Raw genomic sequence first — 23,752 nt, 5'->3', positions numbered from 1 at the left:
AACCACAATGACACACTGCTTCACATGGCTAGGGTGGCCAAAACAGGAAAGACAGAATATCAAATGGTGGCAAGAATGTGGAGAAACTGGAACCCTTACGCTAGTGAAATGTAAAATGTTGTAGGCACACTGAAAAACAATCCAGCAGTTCCTCAAAATGTTAAAATGTAGTTACCATTTAACCCAGCAATTCCACTCCTAAGTACATATCTATGGAAAATGAAAATGTAAGTCCACACAGACACTTGTGTATGGATATTCATAGTTCATAGCAGCGTTATTCATAATGGCTGAAAAGTGGAAAAATCCCAGATGTCAGTCAATGAATAGGCAAAAATAAGTAATAGATCCACACAATGAAATATTATTGGGCAATAAAAAGGAACGCAGTACTAACCATGAATAATGGACAACCTTGAAAAGAAGTCAGTCACTGAAAGCCATGTATTTGCATTAATTCATTTAAATGAAATGGACTTCCAATTCTGCACAGAAGGAGGTTGGAAGTTGCCATTCCGTCTTAATAACAAGTTAAAAGCTCAACAGACTGAAAAATCAGCGACTCTTCTTAGATCCACACTGAAGAGGACACAGGGCAAACTAATGCCCCCAAGACTGTTGAGACCCCCCCCAAAATACAGAGTAATGGCTTACCTTAGGAGAAACTTACAAGCAGAAACTGCAGTGAGAAACATAACAAAAGATAAGAAAACCTGAATCGTAATTAATTAATTGCTGGAGGTCCTGCGCAGATGATTCTGAGAGTTAAAAACTCCAGGGAGACCCAGTCATGGCTGGAGGGTAGTAGGGAGACAATAATGTGAGATTCATCTTCAGGAGTTCAACAAAATCCTTATAGTAAATTATCAAAGAAAAATCTCTGGTTTTGAGCAGGGGGAAGGGAAAAGAAACCATCTTCAAATATACCAGTGTATTCTTCTCTTAACAAGACCTGTCCTCTCAGGGAACTAGTTAAATGAGCCTAACCAACTGGGGTATTACTAGAGCCTAATTGACCTGGGAAAGGGAAATACAGAAGTACCCCCCTTAATTGCAGCTCTGCTCTCCACTGTTTTGGTAACTCGCAATCAACCATGGTTCAGACACCGATGACCTTCTTCTGATATATAGTCAGAAAGAAAGTCAAGAGTAGACTAACACTACATCACAAGGACCACGTGATTCAACTCTCTTAATATGCAGACAATTTATCACCTCACATTACCATAAGAAGTATGAATACACTACAATAAGAGATTTTGAGAGAGAGAGAGAGACCATATTCACATAAGTTTTATTATAATATATTGTTAAAATTGTTCTATTTCATTAGTTATTGTTAATGTCTCACTGTGCCTAATTTATAAATTAAATTTTATCATAGGTATGCACACACAGGAGAAACAATATATATAGGAATTGGTACTATCCATGGTTCCAGGCATCCACTAGGGATCTTGGAAGTATCCCCCCACAGATAAGGAGGGACTACTACACCCAACTCCAGCCTGCTCTAGCCATCTTCCCACCTAAGGGAGGAGAAAAAAACTAAGAAATACTTGGTAAGTTTACAATCCAGGGACACAGGGCCACTAAAGAATTGAGGCCTAATGCTATGAAGCTTCCCCTCTCTGGCACACCTCACCACCACATTACTAAGGGCCTACTTAAAACAAGTTCCTTTTAACTAGTATATTATGTCCAACTAACAAGAAAAACATTACAAAAACATACCAAAAGACAAAAAACACAAACACTGAAAAAAAAAAATGAACAGAGTATCCAAACACTGGGAGATAAGTAAGTAAAATATCTAGAATAGACAGGTCTACGGAGAAAGTAGATTAGTAGTTGTCTAGGGCTATGAGGATTGGGAAAAAATGCTGAGTGACTGCTAATGGATATGGAGTTTCTTTTGGGGGTGATAAAAATGTTCTAAAATGTATTGCAGTGGTGGCTGCATAACTGTGAATATACTAAGAAACACTGAATTACAACTTTGAATGGGTAGTACAGTATGTGAATTATATTTCAACAAAGCTATTAAAAAATCAATGTAATAAGCCATATTACAGAATATTACTGAATAAGGGGGAAAAATGACAAACTCAATAAATGTAGAACAAGGAATGGACACAATCCAACACTCCTTCACGATTCCCAACAAACTAGGAATCGAAGAAACACCCTCAACCTCACAAAAGGCATCTTTGAAAATCTGCAACTGTCAGACTTAATGGTTAAAGACTAAATATGTTATCTATAAGACTGGTAGTAAGGAAAGGATATTTGTTCATACTTTCATACAACACTGCACTGGAGTGTCTAACCAGTGCAATAAAGCAAGAAGAGGAAATCAAAAACACACAGACTGAAAAGAAAAAAGAAATAAAACTTATTTTTATTGACATGATTGTGTAAATAAAAATCCTAGAAACAACTAGAAATAATTTAGTTTTAAAAGTTAACACTATAGATATGTATATATATATATACAAAATATACAAAGCTAAATATGCAAAAATCAGTATATCAAAATGATTCTTTAAAATAGTAATGAGGGGCGCCTGGGTGGCGCAGTCGGTTAAGCGTCCGACTTCAGCCAGGTCACGATCTCGCGGTCCGTGAGTTCGAGCCCCGCGTCAGGCTCTGGGCTGATGGCTCAGAGCCTGGAGCCTGTTTCCGATTCTGTGTCTCCCTCTCTCTCTGCCCCTCCCCCGTTCATGCTCTCTCTCTGTCCCAAAAATAAATAAATGTTGAAAAAAAAAATTTTTTTTTTTAAAAAATAAATAAAATAAAATAAAATAGTAATGAGAAACTGACATAAAAAACACCACTTACAATAGCACCAAAAACAACGACAACAACTTAGTGGTAAGCTTAACAAAATACTTAGAAAACAAGTATATAAAAAGCTGGAAAACAATGCTGACAGAAATTAATGGAGACCTAAACAAACAGAGACAGAACTTAACTGGTATTAAAAGACTCAGTAAAGTTATCAATTCTCCTAAATTGATCAATGAATTTAACGTAATCCCAATTAAAATCCCAGAAGGCTCTTTTTGTAGACATTAACAAACTGAGTCTAACATTTACATGGGAATGCAAAGGACCTAGAATAGTCAAAGTAATTTTGAAAAAGAACAAATCTGAAGGACTTTCTCTACCTGACTTCAATACTTGCTACCAAGTTACAGTAATCAAGGGGGTATGGTGCTGGCTAAAAAAAAAAAAATCCGGCATAAAGACCAACAGAACAGAAAAGATTCTAGGTATATTCACACACATATATGGTCCATGGATTTTTGACAAAGGGGGAAATGTAGATGGGGAAAGGATAGCCTTTTTAACAAATGGGACTGTTAAAACTAGATACATAGCCATATTTTTTTAAGTGAGCTGTAACCTTTACCTCACATCAACAGAAAAAGTAACTGGAAATGCATCATAGACTAAAGCTAAAATTATAAAACTTCTAGAAGAAAACATAGGAGAAATTCTTTGTGATCCTAGGATAGGCAAATATTTCTTCATGGAATACCACAAGCATGAACCATAAAAGAAAAAAAGTGGTAACTGGACTTTATCAAAATGAAAAACTTCTGCTCTTCAAAAGACATTAAGAAAATGATAAGGCAAGTCAAAGCCTAGGATACAATATTCAAATACATGTATTTCACAAATGACTGGTATCCAGAATATAACAACTCTATTTTTTTTAAGTTTGTTTATTTTGATAGAGAGTGCACACACATGCAGGGAAGGGCAGAGAAAGAATCCCAAGCAGGCTCCATGCTGTCAGTGCAGAGCCTGATGCGAGGCTCGATCTCACAAACTGTGAGATGATGACCTGAGCTGAAATCAAGAGTTGGAGGCTTAACCGACTGAGCCACCCAAGCACCCCGAGAATATATAAAACAACTCTTATAAGCAATAAAAAAATGTTAATGGACAAAATATTTCAACAGACCCTTTACCAACACACACACACACACACACAAATAGCAAATAAATATATGAAAAGATGCTGAACATCATTAGCCTCAGGAAAATACAAATTAAAACCATCAAGAGATAGGGGAAGGGATGGTGGTGCTGCATTGATTGGCTATCTGTATGGAAAAACAAGAGAATCTTGCCCCTACCTCACAACATACGCTAAAATAGATTCCAGATAAATTGCAGATCAAAAACGTAAAAGCAAAACCAATAAAGCTTTTAGAACAAAACAAGATCCTCATGACCTTGCAATAGGCAAGGACATAAAGCACTAACTAAAGGAAAAATGCAAAAGATTAGTACAATTAAGAACTTCTACTTCTTAAAAAAAAAAAAAAAAAAAAGAGGTTAGAGTGGGAGAGAGCCAAAGCATAAGAGACTGTTGAGAACTGAGAACAAACTAAGGGTTGATGGGGGGTGGGAGGGAGGAGAGGGTGGGTGATGGGTACTGAGGAGGGCACCTTTTGGGATGAGCACTGGGTGTTGTATGGAAACCAATTTGACAATAAATTTCATATATAATAAAAAAAAAAAAAAAAAAAAAAAAGAACTTCTACTTCTTGAATGAAGTCATTAAGAGAATGAAAAGGCAAACTGAAGAGTTTAAATATACATATATATCCAGCAATATCTATATACAGAAAACTTCAAGTACTCCCACAAATAAATAAGGGGAAGAAAAGGATACACAGCATAAAAAAATTGGTCATAATGCTTAGATGGGTATTTCACCAAAGAAGATATCCAGATGATCAACAAACATATAAAAATGTGCCCAACAATGTAAATCATTGGGGAAATGCAGATTAAAACCATAATGAGATACTACCAATGACCCACTAAAATGGCCAAAAAAGAAAACTGACAATACTGATGTTGTCAAGGATGTGAAAAAACTGGAACTCTCAGACCCTCCTAATGAAAGTGTGCACTGGTAGGAACAAAAACAAGAAGAAGAAGAAAAAAAAAGAAATTAAATAAGGAAAAAAAAAATGTACCCTGGCACTGAGTTTTTGGCTACATTATCCATGAAAGCTAAGCAGCTGCACAAATATATCAATAATTTCACTCCTAGATATATATATATTCAACAAGTATGTGTGCCTATGTGCACTAAGACACGTAAAAGAGACAGCAACATTATTCTTAAGAGCCAAAGAGTAGACAAATCCAAATGTCCATCAACCACTGAATGGATAAACAGTGTGATATACAATGGAATACTCTATAGCAACAAAAATGAAAAGATCACAACTGTACACAAAAACATAGATGAATCTTCTAAATATAATTCTGCACAAATAAAGCCACACTGCAAAGAATACATAAGCTATTTATTATTCCATTTACATAAAGACAAAATATAGGAAAAACAAGCAAAACGAATAATCTCTGGTGTTAGAAGTCAAGGTGCTGGTCATTTGTGCAAATGAAGGCAGGAGTGATTGGAGGTGGGAGCACAGGGGCTTTGGGGATGCTGGTTCTTATCTGAAAAGTAGTTACAAAGGTATTTTCCCTTTGTGAAATTTACTCTGTGATAATTCACTAAACAATACCATTTGTATACTTTTCTGTTTGCATACTGTACTTCAGTTTTTAAAAAATTAGGCAATTCTATATATGCTAATAATTCAAAGAACTCCAAAACATGTGTGTGATTAAATGAAAAGGACAAACCATTAAATAGTGTGTATATAGTACTAACATTTTTACAAAACAATAGTCAACGACATATGTTTGTGTATAATTTATAATCATAATGGTAACATTTGTTGAATGCTAACTACTTGCTATGATACAATGCCATGCACTTTTCATTTATTTCCTTTACAAACACTATATAGCACACAGTATCATAATCCTTATTTTATGGATGAGAAAACTGAGATAGTAAGTAGCTTGCCCATAGTCCCCCAGTCGTAAAGCTACAAAACTGGGATTATAACCCAGCTCTCTAGATCAAGACTTCATCCTGCACTATCTCTGGAAAGATATACATAAGAAACAGGCAGCAGGGGTTGCCTCTGAGATGGGAATAGGGACTAAGAGGCTGAGAGAAAGGCTGGCTTATCAGAGCGTATTCTAGATACCTTTTGAAGGAATACATTTGCATGTCTCATCTACTATCAAAATTATACTTATTAATGTTTCTTTTCTACGGTTTATAATCCCTGAGCTACACAAACTGCTTTATCCAGAGAAAAGAAGAACTCATTGCTTTACTAGCTTACCTGATTTAGGGTGCAAAGCATCACACTGGGCATTGTACATGTGTACAAATTCTTGGTGCCTTTTAATGAGCTGTTGTTTACTTCCTTGAATAGATAATCCATGCTGTTTTAGCTTTTTCTTTAAGTCGCGATCTGAGAGCAAGTTATACACAGTTTTGGGCAGAGGCTTCCTTTTGTGAACAGAACTGAAAAGAGGGAAAAAATGAAATCACTAAGGGTTACTCTGAATTATCAAAATCTCTTCACATAAAACAGTAATTTGCCTTGACAGAGTACCAGTGTGACTGGGAGAGCAGTGGAACCATTAAGATAAAAGTGAGAAAGAGAAGAAGGATCCAATTTGCAAATAAAGGTGATAGTGTTGGATATGATGTATCTGAGGTGCTGACAGCACATTCAGATACCAGGGTCCACATGGCAGCCAAACTTAGAGGAACGTAGGTCTCATAAGGAGGTCAGGCCTAAGGATGCAGACCTGGGATGCCCATGGAAGGCCTATGCACTAATTGCTGTAAGAACTTCACTTAGAATCACACTTACATAGACTTACTCAATTCTCCAATGCTTTAAAACATGTTTGCCCTAAAATGCATCCATGGTTTCCAGGCAAAAGCTATAAAAAACAGTTACCTCAGATGATCAGAGTATAAACACTATTGAGATTTAAACGACAGATTTAAGAATATAACTTCTTGAGAAAAAATTCTAATCCACAATCAAAACTACCCCCACCCCCTTAGCTTTACCCAATTCATTACTGCCAATGAAAAAAGAAGTCAGAAAGCCAACAGGTAGATAGTATTCTTATGGCAGCATCTTCAAAGAACACGATTGAAAACAACAGCAAAAAATACTGAGGGTTCTGTTATCTTTAACTTCAATTAATTACAGTAACAAATATATAAGGCATTACAAGTGTATTAGCAAAACCACCACCTGGCTCTTCATTCTACTTATATAATTAATACAGTGACAAGCACTAAGCTGCAATGTAATATAACAAAGCCCTATCAAATGACTTTCTTCTGCTCCATCCAAAAAAGGAATTAATAAACATTATTTCTTAAGATGGAATAGAAATCAAGCTAAGGGTATCAATGACTTGAGACAATTTTATAAAAGGGACCCTTGGTGAGTTTTAATCTATTTAATACAATTATAATCTGACTCTGAGTACACTGCTTGGCTCAACACCATGGCAATTAGGTACTTAATAAATACGCATTCAAAGGAGTCATTACAATTCCCATAATTTCCAAATGAAAATGCCAAATCTCCGGTAGAAACTAATAAGCCCTTGAAAGTAAAAGGTTTATCCAAAAAACGAGATTTCACAAAGGACTTACATATAACTAGTTTGGCTTCAAGGCCATGCTACCCAAACTGTAGCGAATCTTGGAACTACCAGGAGAGCTTATTAAACTGCAGATTCTTGGTCACATCTCCATACCACCCACTTCTGAAGTGGAGACCTAAAGTCTATTTTAATAAGCTTCCACAGGGTAAATCTGATGCAAATGGCCTAAAGACTATACTGAGAGAAATGGCACAGTTGAATAAATGGAGACTGAAAACAATCAAACATTTTTCTATAAACCTACAGCACCACTCCCTAGCTAAATTGTTTCTTTTATGCTCTATCAATAAAGTCTAAAAGCCAGAGATCACTATTTAACTGCACAAAGACTTGCAGACTCTCAACAGATTACAGTTTTCTGAAAATTACCCAGGGGGCTCTACAGGATAAGATCACGGCTAAATAAAAATCACAGTAGTTAGCGAGACCTAAAACATTTTGTAGGAGTTTGTACATGCACATTATGAGGGACAGTTCATTAAGTCTGCATCTAAAACATTTTGGCTTAGCAAGACTAGGTTATTAAACTTATGCCTGTGAAATTCGAATGGAAAACTGTGCTGTTCACAGGCATTTACAATGAAATGCAAGAGCAGCAATCAACAACTTCTATCAAGAAATTTTTAAATATGAAGACTGACAGATGATGCCCAAAACATGAAGATAACACTGACCCTTCTTTCATCATTTAGTGAAAGTAATGCATTTAAGGGTCCTCAGAATCTGAAGGCATCAAAAGGAAGAGTATTCTTTGAATCAATTCTGATACGATTCTACATGGAACGGGTGGAGGGTTGTCACCCCTATCGAGAAAACGGCCCCTCAGGGTGTTGTGGATAAAATATTTCAAATGTCACAGTCTCTCTTATGTGACCAGACCCCAGGATCAGGATGTAACTAAAGAGAAACAGAGCTCAATGCTTCCCTAAGTGTACCTTCACAAACACTAGTTTTGCAAGATATGAGTTATGAGGACAAAAAGGTTTTGCAGTCAAATAAATGTAGTAATTGCTGGATTACACAAATTCCAACAACTACCTTCGATACAGAACTTCTCAGAGCCTTCAATACACTCACCGGTGCAGTGAATCCTTCCTTAAGAGAGATACAATATGCAGTGCTTCTAAACTGCAAGACAGAGCAAATGGCAGGACAACATACAATATGGAACAAGGTGTGGGACCACTGTTGGAACTTGAACTTAATTACATATGGATGAGCAGGTCTTAGATAAATTGACGTAACTAAATGTATTAGAAGAAATATGGCAGATGCATCTAGAAAAAGAGCAGTCCAAACAAGAGGACCGATGCTGATTCCTCACTATTCAAGGAGAAAATGCTCAGCTTCTATACTCAAAACTTATTCCTCAGGAAGAAACATTTCTTTTCTTTCTTTTCTTTCTTTCTTTCTTTTTTCCAAACAGGCTCCATGCCCAACATGGGGCCTGAGCTCACAACCCTGAGATTGAGAGTCACATGGTCTACCAATTGAACCAGCCAAGTGCCCCAAGAAGAAACATTTCTAAGGAGAATGAAGGTCACCAGATTCTTTTTTTTTTTAATTATTAACTTGTTTTATTTTTTTATCTTTTTAAATTTACATCCAAATTAGTTAGCATATAGTCCAACAATGATTTCAGGAGTAGACTCCTTAGTGCCCCTTACCCATTTAGCTCATCCCCCCTCCCACAACCCCTCCTGTAACCCTCAGTTTGCTCTCCATATTTATGAGTCTCTTCTGTTTTGTTCCCCTTCCCAAATTATTTTTGTTGCCCTTCCCTTATATTCATCTGTTTTGTCTCTTAAAGTCCTCATATGAGTGAAGTCATATGATTTCTGTCTTTCTCTGACTAATTTCACTTAGCATAATACCCTCCAGTTCCATCAAGGTCACCAGATTCTTATGGCTTATGGGAAATAACCCTCAGAGCAAAGGAGACAGAATGGAAGAGCTGGTGGAATAGTTCACAAAGCACAAGAAGTACCTTGCTAAAGTAGGTGAATGGTTACACTTAACTTCCTTACCTTCTGAGGCTTTCCTTCTTCTCCTCACGTGTTAAACAGCTGTCTAAGTGCTTATTAATGTGATTTTCTGGAATATTAACCCCACAAACAGGACAATCCACTGTATTTTTTAAAAAGAGAAAGAAAGATTTTATTATTTATGGAAAGGGCAAAAATAACATATAACCTGACATCTTTCAGCAATTAATAGAAAAAAAAATAGAATTCCAACCTTAACATGCACTTAGAAAAGCAAAAGAGAAAAAGAAGGGCCCCTCAGGGCAATAGAGGTAGGACAGACTTTTAACTATTAGCTAAAAACACTACAAGAACGGTCAATTGATACAATGATCAAAGATTTGTCAGGAAATGCACTTAAAATTCACCTATCCTTACAAAATTTAAACTCTTGAGTACTAATATGCTAATTTCAACCTAAGTTTAATAACCACTCATTGCCCTGCACTGTATGTGATGTGGGCATACCAAAGATGTGTTAAGACCTAATTTCTGCCTAAAAGGTGCTCTGAACTTCACAGGCAAGAAAAGACATGGAAATAATTAGGTTAAACAAACCGAGCCATTCATCATCAAAAAAGCAAACTGTACACAAAATAGTCCAGAAGGCAAGTGCTCTGCCACTTTGGTGATGGGAGAGGCCAGTATTATCTGACACAACAGAAGAACGGTTAGGATCTGGATAAAGTCTAGAAAGGTAAAACAAGGGTCAGCAAACATTTTTAGTGAAGGACCAGGTAGTAGAGATTGTAGGCTCTGTAGGCCAGATGGTCTCTGTTACAACTACTAAACTCTTTCATGAGCATGAAAGCTTCATTAACAGAAGGGGGGTGGATATTTTCCAGTGAACCTTTATTTACAAAAATTGGTGTCAAGCCAAATTTGGCCTGCAGCTTGTAGTTTTTCCAATCTCTGGGTATATTCAAGAAATAATGGGGAGATCAGCTGGGCTAGTATAGAAGGATTTTTGAGAGGGAAAAATAAGAAATAAGATCAGACAGCTAGATGAGGGGTCAAATTGTCTGTGGCTATAAACACCAGTCGTAACAGCTTGGAAGTGTTCAAGCAGTGGTATAATAAGACAAAAGGAGCTCTTTAAGATTAAAATGGAATTGATATGAAAGATGAGGGGGGAAATTAAAAGCTGAAAAATAGACACCAACTGCCATAGTTAAAATATGAGCTAATTAAAACTGCTTCATTTTTCCAGCAATCAGCCTCAATTCCCATTCTATGAGAGAGAAAGAGTACAAAAATATCTTGCAGCACTGCCTACATCAATTTCTGAGAATGTTAAAATGTGAAATCTGGTTTGCCCTTTCCCATTCCTTCCCCCCTCAAGATGCTGATTTATTCTTATGTCATGTGGGATGAAAAGATTTCCATTAAGTAAGAAAACACATATATGAAAATAATTTCCTACCTTTGGCAGCCTGTTTCAAAGTTGACGTAGAGGGTGTCTCAGGAACATTAGCCACTAAGGAACGTGGAGCTGTCTTTTCTACAGAAGGTGCCTCTTTGGTCTTTGAAGAAGTGCTCACCTCTTTTTGAGGGATGACTTTGCTTTCATTCTCTTTTATCGACAACTCTGATGTAGAACCACCAGTTTCTCTAATCAAGAAATTCTCCATTAATTTGCTTCCTTGCTTTAAAGAATGTCTGAAGGCCACCGGAGTGTGTACTTTGGCAGCAAGGTTCTTTGAAGAGGAGGAAGCAGGAGATATGGGTGGTGACTCTAAGGCAAACTGCAGCAATTGATTCCTTGAAGCACCAAAAACACAATAGGTAACTAAGACGTCAAGTTATACTTAGTAAGTTAACTGACATAACCCGTTTTCCCAATTAACACTTGCTTCCGTGAAACACAGAACTTATTCCATAATGACAACCAAACCAGCATTTCTTCAAAGCAATAAACCTGATTTAAAAAGCAGTTAATCTTTGGGGCACTTGGGGGGTTCAGGGTGTTAGACATCTGACTCTTGGTTTTGACTCAGGTCCTAATCTCACAGTCTGTGGGATTGAGCTCCGCATCAGGCTCTGTGCTGGCAGCACGGAGCCTGCTTGGGATTTTCTCTCTCCCTCCCTCTCTGCCCCTCCCCCACTCATGCACACGCACACATACATACATACATAAATAAATATTTTAATGCAGTAAATCTTTTATAAAGGAAAAGAGATACTTCAGAATCTAGCCTTGGAGAATCCCTGGTATAAGACTTACTCTCTAACCATACATAACTTTAGAATCTGGACAAAACATATAAAACAACTGTTTATAGCATGAACTATAGTCAACACAAGCCTGTAGTCAATGAAAGAGAAGAAAAACATGAGGTGACCCACCACTGCCCCCAAGAACTTCCCTGGAAGCATCTTCTGGGAGTGGAAACAGAGATCAGAGTTCTGGGCAAAGATGGCTAGAATTGGAGGGACAGGGTGGTGGACAGCGGGTAGCCACAGAAAGAGAACACCAAAAATCTGCATAGAAATTCTCATCCACTCCTGATCATCTCCATGGCTGCAAAAGCATAAGACAAAAGCACAAGGCGACCTAGTAGGAAGCAGATGCTGGGAAACTGAGATTCCCAAAGCTGCTGACAAGTTGTTGGAATTTGAGCCCCAATTGCAGAGATCTTATAAAGATCCTAGACATTCAGTTGAAACCCCACAAAGGCCACACCTTAGGAAAAATAAATAAAACTGAAGTAGGCCAAATCCAACAAAGAACTAAACAAGGCCCCGGCAGAATAAAAGTGAAGAGCTGGAACCAGAACAGAACCCAACATCTTTCAAAGGAGGATAATTCGCAGCCTCTATAACATTTCATCAACAATGTTCAAAACACATATAATCAAAAGATAAAATAGTCAATGGAAGCAGATCCAGAAGTGGTCCAAAGAGTAGCATTATAAAGACTTCAAGATAACTACAATGAATATATTAAAGAAAAACGATGAAAAAACACACAAATGAGTAAAAAGATAGTGTAGTGTTAGAGGGAATTAAAATTCATTCCCAAAAGGATAAAACAAAGAAAATAAAACCTGGGCATATATTAATCAAACTGTTAAAAAATAAGAAAGAGAAAATCTTGTAAACAACCAGAAAAAAAAATAAGACATGTTACCTCTAAAGCACAGTTTCCTAACCTTGGCACTTAGGACACTGTCAGTCAAATCATTTTTTGTTGTGAAGAACCGTTCTGTGCATTGTAGCAATGTCAGCAGCATATACCCCACCCCAGGTTGAGACAACCAAAACATATCCAGACATTACCAAATTTCCCCCTGGAAGAGAGGGTGAAGTGAAGGTAAAATCACTCCCCATTGAGAACCACTGCTCCAATAAATAATAAAAACAGCACTGACTTCACAATGAAAGCAAAGAGATAATATTATGACATCATGACACCTTTAAAGTACAGAAAGAAAGCAAAACTACCAAGAATTCCATTTCCATTAAAAATAGTGTTCTGGGGGAGAGGGTGGGGTGGCGCCTGGGTGGCTCAGTGGGTTGGGCGTCCAATTTCAGCTCAGGTCATGATCTCGCAGTCGGTGGGTTCAAGTCCCGTGTCGGGCTCTGTGCTAACAGCTCGGAGCCTGAAGCCTGCTTCAGATTCTGTGTCTCCTCCTCTCTCTGCCCCTCCCATGCTCATGCTCTGTCCCACAATAATAAAATAAACGTAAAAAAAAAATTTTTTTTTTAAGTGTTCTAGGGGTCCCTGAGTGGCTTAGTTGGTTAAACATCCAACTCCTGATTTCGGCTCAGGTCACGATCTCATGGTTCATGAGCTCGAGCCCCACATCGGGCTTTGCACCGTCAGCACAGCTTGGGATTCTCTCTTTCCCTCTTTCTCTGCCCCTTCCTTGCTCATTCTCTCTCTTTCTCTCTCAAAATAAAGAAATAAACATTTTTTTAAAGGAAAATTGTGTTCTGAAGTAAAAGCAAAATACATTCTCAAGCTAAGAAAAGCTAAGAGAATTCCTCACCGGCAGACAAGGAGGTAGTACAAAAATGTTCTTCAGCTTAAGGAAAATGATTCTAGAGGGAGGTACAAAAATGTCAGTAACAATCAGCAGCTCCAGGGGCGCCTGGGTGGCTCAGTCGGTTAGGTGTCTGACTTCGGATCAGGTCATAATCTCGCAGTCTCTGAGTTCGAGCCATGCATCGGGCTCTGTGCTGACAGCTCAGAGCCTGGAGCCTGCTTCAGATCTGTGTCTCCCTCTCTCTCTCTGCCCCTCCCCTGCTCACACTCTGCCTCTTCTCTCAAAAATAAATAAATGTTAAAAAAAAAATTAAAAAAAAAAACAATCAGCAGCTCCACAAAAGGTAAATATGTGGGTCAAAACAAAACTGTTTTCAACAACACTAACAATGTCTTGTGGGATTGACAGCAAACATGTAAGTAAAATACATACAAAAACATAGTTTTAAAAAAAGAGAAATAATATAAAAATACTGTAAAGTTCTTGCACTGTTCAGGACATGATGAAAATACTAATTTATGGTACACTATTATTAGGACATATTTTGTCATTTCTTCAGTAAGGACTTAAAAGAGTGACACTAAGAGATATAATGTAAAAACTAACAAAGGAAACAATAAAAATACTTTTAATATCATAAAGAATGGGCAGAAATAAATAATTTTTTTTACAAAGAAACAAATGGAGAAAGAAAACAAAGGTAACATGCTAAACTGTAATCACATTAAATGTAATGGGTAAATACTCTAAAAGACAAAGATGGTCAGACTAGATTAAAAATAAGATACACTTATACACTGTTTGAAAAAATACTTTAAATATAAAGACCCAGGAAGGTTGCAAATAAAAGGATAGGAAGAGAAGTACCAGGAAAATATTAATGAAAAGAAAGCTGATATGGTAACATTAACAACAGACAACATTAAGGCAAAAAGTATCATGAGAGATAAAGAGGGACATCTCATTTTGACAAAATGGTCAATTTAATTCAAAGCATAAATATCATAAATTATAGGGGCTCCCGGATGGCTTAACCAGTTAAGCAGCCGACTCTTGGTTTCAACTCAGGTCAGGATCTCGAGGTTCATGAGTTCGAGCCATGTGTCAGGTTCTGTGCTGACAACATGGAACCTGTTTTGGGCCCTCTGTCCCCTTCTCTCTCTGCCACTTCCCCACTAGTGTGCATGCTCTCTCACTCTCTCTCTCAAAAATAAACATTTAAAAAATCATAAATTATATTCACTTAGTAGTATAGCTTCAAAATGTATAAAGCAAAAACTGAACGAACTAAAAGGAGAAACAGTCCATTCACAATAATGGTTGGTTTAAATAACAGTGTGTATAAATCTAAACATACCTTTCTAACTAACAAAATGGACAAAAATCAGTAAGAATACAGAAGATGTGAACCAATCCAATTAATCAAAGTGATGTAATTAACAAATAAAAAATATTACAAATTTTTTTGTAATGACAAATAATGAGCCCTCTTACAAAGAAAACCCCAAGCCCAGACAGTTTTGCTGGTGAATTCTACCAAATATTTATAGAAGAAATAATATCAATGGTACACAAAGTTATCCAGAAAATAAAAAAAGAATGTTTCCCAATTCATATTAAAGCCAGCATAACCTTGATAACAAAATCTGACAAGCACATTGTAGGAAAATAAAATTATAATCCAATAATATCTCATACATATAAACACAAAAATCATAAATGAAACATTAACAAATAAAATCTACAGATAAATAAAAACATATAATGCATCATGACCAAATGAGACTTATTTCAGGAATACAAGGTTGGTTATTTGAAAAATCAATGTAATTCACCACATTAGCAAATTTAAGGAGAAAAATTATACAATCATTACAATAAATGTAGAAAAAGCATTTGATAAAATCCAATACCCATTCATAACAAAAACACTTAGAAAACTAGGAACAGAAGGAAACTTTCTTAATCTGAAAAAAGATACTTTCAGAAAAAACTATAGCTACTATTACAGCTTGAACATCTTCCCCTGAGAGTGAAAACCAGACAAGGATGTCTACTGCCACCATCTCTGTTCAAATTATACTGGAGGCCATAGCTTTTGTGATAAGGCACACACACACACACACACACACACACAAAATGGGAAAGAAAACTTTATTTGCAAGTGACATGATTATGTTTATAAAAAATCCAAAGACTCTACAAGCAACTAGAGTAAGTGAATTTTTACAAGATCCCTGGACATAATATCTGTTAAACAAAAATTAATGTCATGCCTATGTATTAGCAAATGGAAAATAAAATTTTTAAATAAATACCACTTGAAATATCATCAAAAATATTAAATACCTAGGAATAAATTTAACAAAAATGTGTAAAACTTATGTCTTGAAAACTACCAAATTTGCTGCGGAAAATTTTTAAAAAGCCTAAATAAATAAATACCCTGGGTACATGCACTAGAAAACTCAACAAGGTTAACATGCCCATTTTCCCCATATTTATTTATAGATTCAATGCAATGCCAATCAAAATAAAAGCAACTTTTTTGGGGGTGGAAACAGTATATTCATTCTAATATTTACATGGAAATCAAAGGCCACAGAATGGCAGTAGTCTTTTTTTTTAATTTCAACAATCTTCACAGCATCTCCACCAGGAGTAGATTCCATCTCAAGAAACCACTTGCTCTGATCATCCATTTATGTTTTATCACGACATTACATCAATTCAGTCCCATCATCAGGCTCCACTTCTGATTCTAGTTCTCTTGCTGTTTCCACCACATCTGCAGTTACTTCCTCCACAGAATTGGTGAACCCCTCAAAGTCATCCATGAGGGTCGGGATCAGCTTCTCCCAAACTTCTGTTCCTGCTGGTATTTTTGACCTCTTCCAATGAATCACGAATGTCGTTAATGGCATCTAAAATGGTGAATCCTTTCCAGGAGGTTTTCAACAGACTTTGCCCAGATCCATCAAAGCAATCACTATCTACAGCAGCTACAGCCTTACAAAAAGTATTTCTTAAATAATAAGACTTGAAAGTTGAAATCACTCCTTGATCCACGGGCTGCAGAATAGATGCTGCGTGAGCAGGCATGAAAACAACATTAATCTCGTACATCTCCATCACAGCCCTATAGGTAACCAGGTGCACTGCCAATGAGCAGTAACATTTTCAAAGAATCTTTTTTTCTTGAGCAACAGTTCCCAACGGTGGGCTTAAACTATTCAGTAAACCATGCTATAAACAGATGTGCTATCGTCCAGGCTTTGTGGTTCCATTTACAGAGCACAGGCAGAGTATATGTAGCATAATTCTTAAGGGCCCTGGGACAATCCACAGGCTAAATGAACACTGGCTTCACCCTCAAGTCACGAGCGGCATTAGCTCCCAACAAGAGAGGCAGCCTGTCCTTTGAGGTTTTGAAGCCAGGCACTGACTTCTCTCTAGTTATGAAAGTTCTAGATGGCGTCTTCTTCCAATAGAAAGCTGTTTCATCCACATTGAAAATCTATTGTTTAGCGCAGTCACCTTCATTAACGAGCTCCGCTAGAACTTCCGGATAACTCACTGCAGGTTCTACATCAGCACTTGCTGCTTTACCTTATACTCTTATGTAATGGAGACAGCTTCTTTCCTTAAACCTTGTGAACCAATCTCCACTAGCTTCAGACGTTTCTTCTGCGGCTTCCTCACCTCCCTCAGCCTTCACAGAAGTGAAGAGTTAGGGCCTTGCTCTGGATCAGGCTTTGGTTTAAGGGAATGTTGTGGCCAGTTTGATCATCTTCCCAGACCACTAAAACCTTCTCCATATCAGCAATAAGGTTGTTTGTTTCTTACTATTTGTGTGTTCACTGAAGCAGCACTTCAAGAACTTGGCCATTTGGCACAAGAGGGCTAGCTTCCAGCCTATCTCAGCTTTCAACATGCCTTCCTCATTAAGCTGAATCGTTTCTTATTTTTTATTTAAAATGAGACATGCGACTCTTCTTCTCCCTTGAACACTTAGACGTCCTGCAGGGTTATTAATTGGCCTAATTTAAATACTGTTGTGTCTCGCGGAATAGGGAGACCCGAGGAGAGGGAGAGAGGCAGAGAAATGGCCTGTGAGTGGAACAGTCAGTACACGTGTATCATTTATCAATTAAAATTAAATTCATGGTCGTATAAGGCTGCAGTCTGTGACACCCCAAAACAATTATCATAGTATCACCACAACAAATAAAATAATGATGAAAAAGTTCAAAATATTTTAAGAATCACCAAAATGTGACACAGAGACATGAAGTGAGCAAATGCTGTTGGAAAAATGGCACTGATAAGACCTGCTCAATGCAGGGTGGCCAAAAACCTTCAGTTTGTAAAAAATTAAACATCTGGGAAGTTCAGCAAAGCAAAGTGCAGTAAAACGAGGCATGACTGTACCTGCAGCAAGCAGTACAGCTCCACTACCGCGATGATAAAATTACGCCCCGTGCCAAAACTGAAACTCATTAACTTCTTCATGTGCCCGCTACTTAGGGGGTAGTTTCGGCAGTGGAAATATAACAGAGAACAAAATCGTCTCAGTCCTCATGAAGCTTACACTACAGTAAGGGAAGAGATACTAGAATGCACACAACATATATGAAAGTGCCATGGGAAAAAAACAAAGCCAGTGAAGCCGTGCATGAGGAGGCGAAGAGCTTGGCACTCTTTACAGGATGGTCACAGAAAGCCTCACTGAGAAGGTGCCCTATGAAAACACAGAGCCCGAACAAACTGAAGGACTAACCCATGTGGCTCTCTGGGGAAACAGTGTTTCCCCTAGAAATAACAGTAAGTACAAAGCCTCTAGGGTCAGAGTATGATTGACACATTGGAGAAATAGCAAGAAGGCCAGTGCGCCTGGAGCAGAATAAACAAGGGAAAGAGAAGTGGGACATGAAGTCAGCAAGAGACCCTGTTCTGTAGGGACCAGAGGATTGCCACTGACAGGACTCAGGCTGCTCTTCCAAATGAGATGGGACACCCCCCTCCAGACGATATTAAGTACGACCTGATTTTTATTTATTTATTTATTTTTGACAGAGACAGAGTGTGAGCACGAGCAGGGGAGGGGCAGAGAGAGAGGGAGACACAGAATCTGAAGCAGGCTCCAGGCTCTGAGGCATCAGCACAGAGTCTGACGCGGGGCTTGAACTCATGAACTGTGAGATCATGACCTGGAATGAAGTCGGATGCTTAACCGACTGAGCTACCCAGACGCCCCTGTGACTTTTTGTTTTAAAGTGACACTTTGGTTGCTGGCCTCAGAAGGACTATCAGAGGGCAAAAGCAGGAATAGGAGACCACTAGAAGTGATCAAAGTAATACAGGCTGACGCTGGTTTGCCAGGATAATGCTGGCACGGTGATGAAAAGCTGTCAGATTCAGTAAACATGTTAATAACAGGGCCAGGAGGATTAACTGATGGAATGACAGAGTTAAGTGTGAAAGAGAAGGGTCAAGGAGGACTCCAGGGTTTGGGGCCTGGGCAAATGAAAGGACAGAGCTGCCATTTAATGAGGGAAGAAAGACTGTGGGGGCAGGAGATTTGGAGTGGGGGATGGCAGGCAGCCCAGACAGTTGAGAGTTGCTTTTAAGAGGTTCAAGCAGAGATATGAGGTAAGCAGTGGTATATGGTAGCCTGAAGTTTTGGGGTGAGATCTACTTGAAGATGTAAATTTGGAAGCCATGAATGGACACATGGGATTTAAAACCACTAGACTGCTACAATTCACACAGCTTAATAGGGGCCATGTGAAAATATTAATTCTAAAAAGGATACTTAAACTGAATTGGTAATTTTCTCTTTCATTTCCACCATTCCTATAAATTTAATTTAAAGTCAGTTGGTATTATAATACCTAACAGCACTTATCATAGATACTCAGATTTTTTGGGGTAAAGTATGGACTTTCAGAATAATTGTGACTCCATCAAGTACAGGACAATCTTGCCCATTTGTTAACTACACAAGAACTCTACCTCTTCAGAATGTGGCCAAGAATCAAGAAGCAAAACAGGTCTCTGGGTAGACACCAAAGAGAAACTCAGGGCAGTCCTGAAACCCATGTGGTCAAGTCCACAGACTTCATTATCTAGCAAAAGTCCCCACAAATGCTGTTCTGATCCAAAACATGTAACAGCAGTCTAGGACCGTTTGGTGAAACAGGCAGAGGCCCACCAAAGAACAAATTCTTATTAGCATCTTAGGGCATCAATATATAATATAAGGGAAGATGATACAAACATGCGTAAAATATATATGATAATAATGACAGAAATCTTTTTTTAGGTTCCTTTGCTCCAGGTATTATGCTGGGTATCTTCTAGTAGAACTCTTCATTTCCAACCCTTACAACAATCCCTAAAAGTGTCAATAATATTATTACCACTTTTCAGATGTGGAACAGAGGCCAAAGAGGTTTAATATTTTGATCACAGATCACAGCTAGAGAACCCAGTTCTGCCTAAATCCAAAGTCAGTATGCTTTAAACTATACTGTAAGAAAAAAATCAAAATTATATTCTACACACTCTCCTAAGATGCTAAGGAATGATCTATTACAATTATCATCTAAAATGTCTGAATTCTTAAACATGGAGTAAGTACCTGGAGAAAAAGTACCTTGATGGGGATAGGATAAACCAAAGTAGTAAATGATGCTTTACACTCTCAGTTTGTAAAAATGATACAGATGTAGACTGGCTGCTACACAAAAATACTGAAACAGTATTTTCTTACTTAGGTCAAGAATGATGCTCCACTTAGACAAAAATATTCTGATTAAATTTTGTTCAACACATTTTTAAGCACATTATTTTAAATAAAACTGAGTCAAGAAAAATACTCATGTTCTTTGAAAATAAATGGCTAGAGTTAGAAGAAAATGTAAGCTGTGAATGTCAGTATTTTGTCTGAAAACCTCTGGAACTATTTCCAACACTCTTTTATTTCAATTTAGAACATTAAAAAATTTTAAACCATTATGTCTTAAAATGGCACTGACCAATGAGAAAGAAAAAAAATATACAAACAATACAAAAACCTTAGAAGATTAACTTCTTCCCTCATCTATCTTTTTTTTTTATTTTATTTTTTATTTTTTAAAATTTACATCCAAATTAGTTACCATATAGTGCAACAATGATTTCAGGAGTAGATTCCTTAATGCCCCTTACCCATTTAGCCCATCCCCCCCTCTCACAACCCCTCCAGCAACCCTCAGTTTGTTCTCCATATTTGAATCTCTTCTGTTTTGTCCCCCTCCCTGTTTTTATCTTATTTTTATTTCCCTTCCCTCATGTTCATCTGTTTTGTGTCCTAAAGTCCTCATATGAGAGAAGTCATATGATTTTTGTCTTCCTCTGACTAATTTCACTTAGCATAATACCCTCCAGTTCCATCCACGTAGTTGCAAATGGTAAGATTTCATTCTTTTGATTGACGAGTAACACTCCATTGTATATATATACCACATCTTCTTTATCCATTCATCCATCGATGGATATTTGCACTCTTTCCATACTTTGGCTATTGTTGATAGTGCTGTTATAAACATGGGGATGCATGTGTCTCCTCGAAACAGCACACCTGTATCCTGTGGATAAATGCCTAGCAGTGCAATTGCTGGGTCACAGGGTAGTACTATTTTTAGTTTTTTGAGGAACCTCCATAATGTTTTCCAGAGTGCATTGCCACCAACAATGCAAAAGAGATCCTCTTTCTCCACATCCTCGCCAACATCTGTTGTTGCCTGACTTCCCTCATCAATCTCAAACCAGATATCAAACAAGTACTGGAAGTGATTAGCTTGAATTTCATCTCTACTACTTTTGCAAATGAAGTACCACAGCACATTAGATATGACAAATGTCCAAGAAATGTTCATCATAAGGTAATTTCAAGGCAAACAGGGAGAAACAAATGATAAAATCCATCCCAAATCCACAAAGAATGCTTCTCACCACACCCACTATAATGAATAATTAAAAAGCCTATTCCTTTTGTTTTTGTTTTTTTTTTTTAATTTTTTTTTTTTAACATTTTTATTTATTTTTGGGACAGAGAGAGACAGAGCATGAATGGGGGAGGGGCAGAGAGAGAGGGAGACACAGAATTGGAAACAGGCTCCAGGCTCCGAGCCATCAGCCCAGAGCCTGACGCGGGGCTCGAACTCACAGACCGCGAGATCGTGACCTGGCTGAAGTCGGCCGCTTAACCAACTGCGCCACCCAGGCGCCCCAAGCCTATTCCTTTTGGGAGGAAGCGGGAAAGGGGAGAGTTCAATTATCCCAAGGCCTCCCTTTCAGTTACCAAAGGTCCATGAACCCAAAGACACCGATCACTTCCCTTCAACAAACAGATACTTGCTTTGTGACACTCCCTTTCTCCTAGCAGTGAAATTATTATGCTTTCAGAACCAGCTAGGAAAAAAAATAAGCCTCGGGGTATAATTTTACTGTCTCAGGGAAAATCAAACAGCTAATAAATTCCTTTCTAAAGACATGGCTCCACCCTTTTTCATGGACTTCAAAATCTAACTGGTGAAAGACTTTAAAATAAGAAAAACACCACACTGTAATTATGAGAATCAGAGAATCTCAGAGTTTCTTAATCTAGGAAATATCACCATTTTATGACTTTTTTACAGAAATGACTAACCAAGCCAATTTCTAGAAAGTAATATTAGGCGAGTTCAGAGTACTAAATCTTGTAATTCTCAGGACACAACTCAATGAAATAAATGTGCAATTCTATTGGAAGAAATCTCTCTACATTTTTAGAATGAATGTAATGTACCATCAAAACTGTCCCAACAGCTAAGAAGTCGTGTGTCCGTAATGAAAATTTCTGATTGACTTCCATGATCAAAACTAAAAATTGAATTTCAAGATACTGTTTGGTAAAATATGCCTTTGAATAATCCTTCGGGGTGACAAAACTCACTTTCACCATCATACATCTGACAGCTAAGAAGTAAAGCTACATTTCTGAGCTGTATAAAGTACCAACAATTACCTATTTGACACAGCACACCATCTCATACATGCTGAATAAATCAGATTAAGAATTAATGGGTTAATATATAACAGACACAGAAACGATTATAGATACGCATGTATACATGGGTTAGTACACACATATGTATACGTGCATATGCTACCCAGCTCTGTCCAATGAGAGGGCTTAGAAGCAATGACATCTCAGGAACAGTGACCATACCTAGCTCCAGATCCTGATTCTAAATACCATTCTCCAATAAAAGGAACCAGGGCTCCTTGGGAAAATGGATGATTCTAGGGGTAGGACAGGAAAAATAAAGTACTTTTGGGTATCTTTGGTAATACCCAAAAGTAAGTACTCAAATCTGCATTTTTAACTTCTGTTTTTCATGACAGGAGACTTTCTGTTAAGTAAAGGAAGAAAATATTATTACCATTAGACTGTCCATGAGTGATTAATGACTGTTGTCGCTTCCCTTCTTTTACTCCAAAATATGCAACCCTGCATTCCCTAATCCCCAAAAGTACACGAAGTAAAGAGGGAACTCATATCAAAGGCCAGAGCAGTTAGGGGTTAGTCACAAAATTAAATCATACCGTGCAAAATTCAAGCTTTTTACCAGTTCATCTAATACGCGGTTATTTTTTAGATCCGGCTCTGTGACTGTCTAGAAAGGAAAAACAGCAGATGGAAAAAGGTCACAAACAATAAAATAACTTGTCATAATCTTGTTTTGAAAATGCATGACCCATCCTCCCGAGACTCCCCATCCCACTAAGTCTTCCAGGAAAGCCTCAAAATAAAGTTCATTTATCTCATACTAATATGGAATTTTAAAACAGTGAATCAGCATCTGCTGACTGGAAGTCTGATAAAAGATCTCCACAACCTCTAGTAAAATCGTATATGCTCTGTACTAAGATAAAACCTAATATGAGCAAGAATCCTTATTCAAAATGCCATCCCAAGAATTTCCCCTAAAAAGCAGAACAGAGAGGCTCTTTTTAAGTGACTACACGGGGAGCGGCATTAGGTGTTCAAAGAGGGTTTAAAAACAAGATTGGTGTTCAGGAATGCAACAGGAAAACTACAGATCTTGTAGTTATTTAGCA

At 37.6% G+C, this 23,752-nt stretch overlaps 1 protein-coding gene across 4 annotated transcripts in view; it reads right to left on the bottom strand.

Moving 5' to 3' along the window:
- RAD18 (RAD18 E3 ubiquitin protein ligase) overlaps positions 1–23,752 on the bottom strand; it is a 113,373-nt gene that overhangs the window by 68,306 nt on the left and 21,315 nt on the right. For all 4 annotated transcript variants that reach the window (XR_015248266.1, XM_086697531.1, XM_086697532.1 and 1 more), the window contains exons 4-7: positions 23,237–23,307; positions 11,038–11,375; positions 9,618–9,717; positions 6,234–6,418 (exon numbers count right to left, since the gene is read on the bottom strand). Coding sequence is in view for 3 of the 4 variants with exons in the window: in XM_086697531.1 (XP_086553657.1) it covers positions 6,234–6,418; positions 9,618–9,717; positions 11,038–11,375; positions 23,237–23,307 (694 nt within the window). In the remaining variant the exon portion in view is untranslated. The remainder of the gene's footprint in view (positions 1–6,233; positions 6,419–9,617; positions 9,718–11,037; positions 11,376–23,236; positions 23,308–23,752) is intronic.

Source organism: Puma concolor, chromosome A2 (assembly GCF_028749965.1).
Source record: "Puma concolor isolate L17-30 chromosome A2, mPumCon1.1.hap2, whole genome shotgun sequence".
In the NCBI taxonomy this organism is placed as follows: domain Eukaryota; kingdom Metazoa; phylum Chordata; class Mammalia; order Carnivora; family Felidae; genus Puma; species Puma concolor.
The sequence above is the reverse complement of the archived record's forward strand: the minus strand, read 5'-3'. Positions and strand labels throughout refer to the sequence as shown.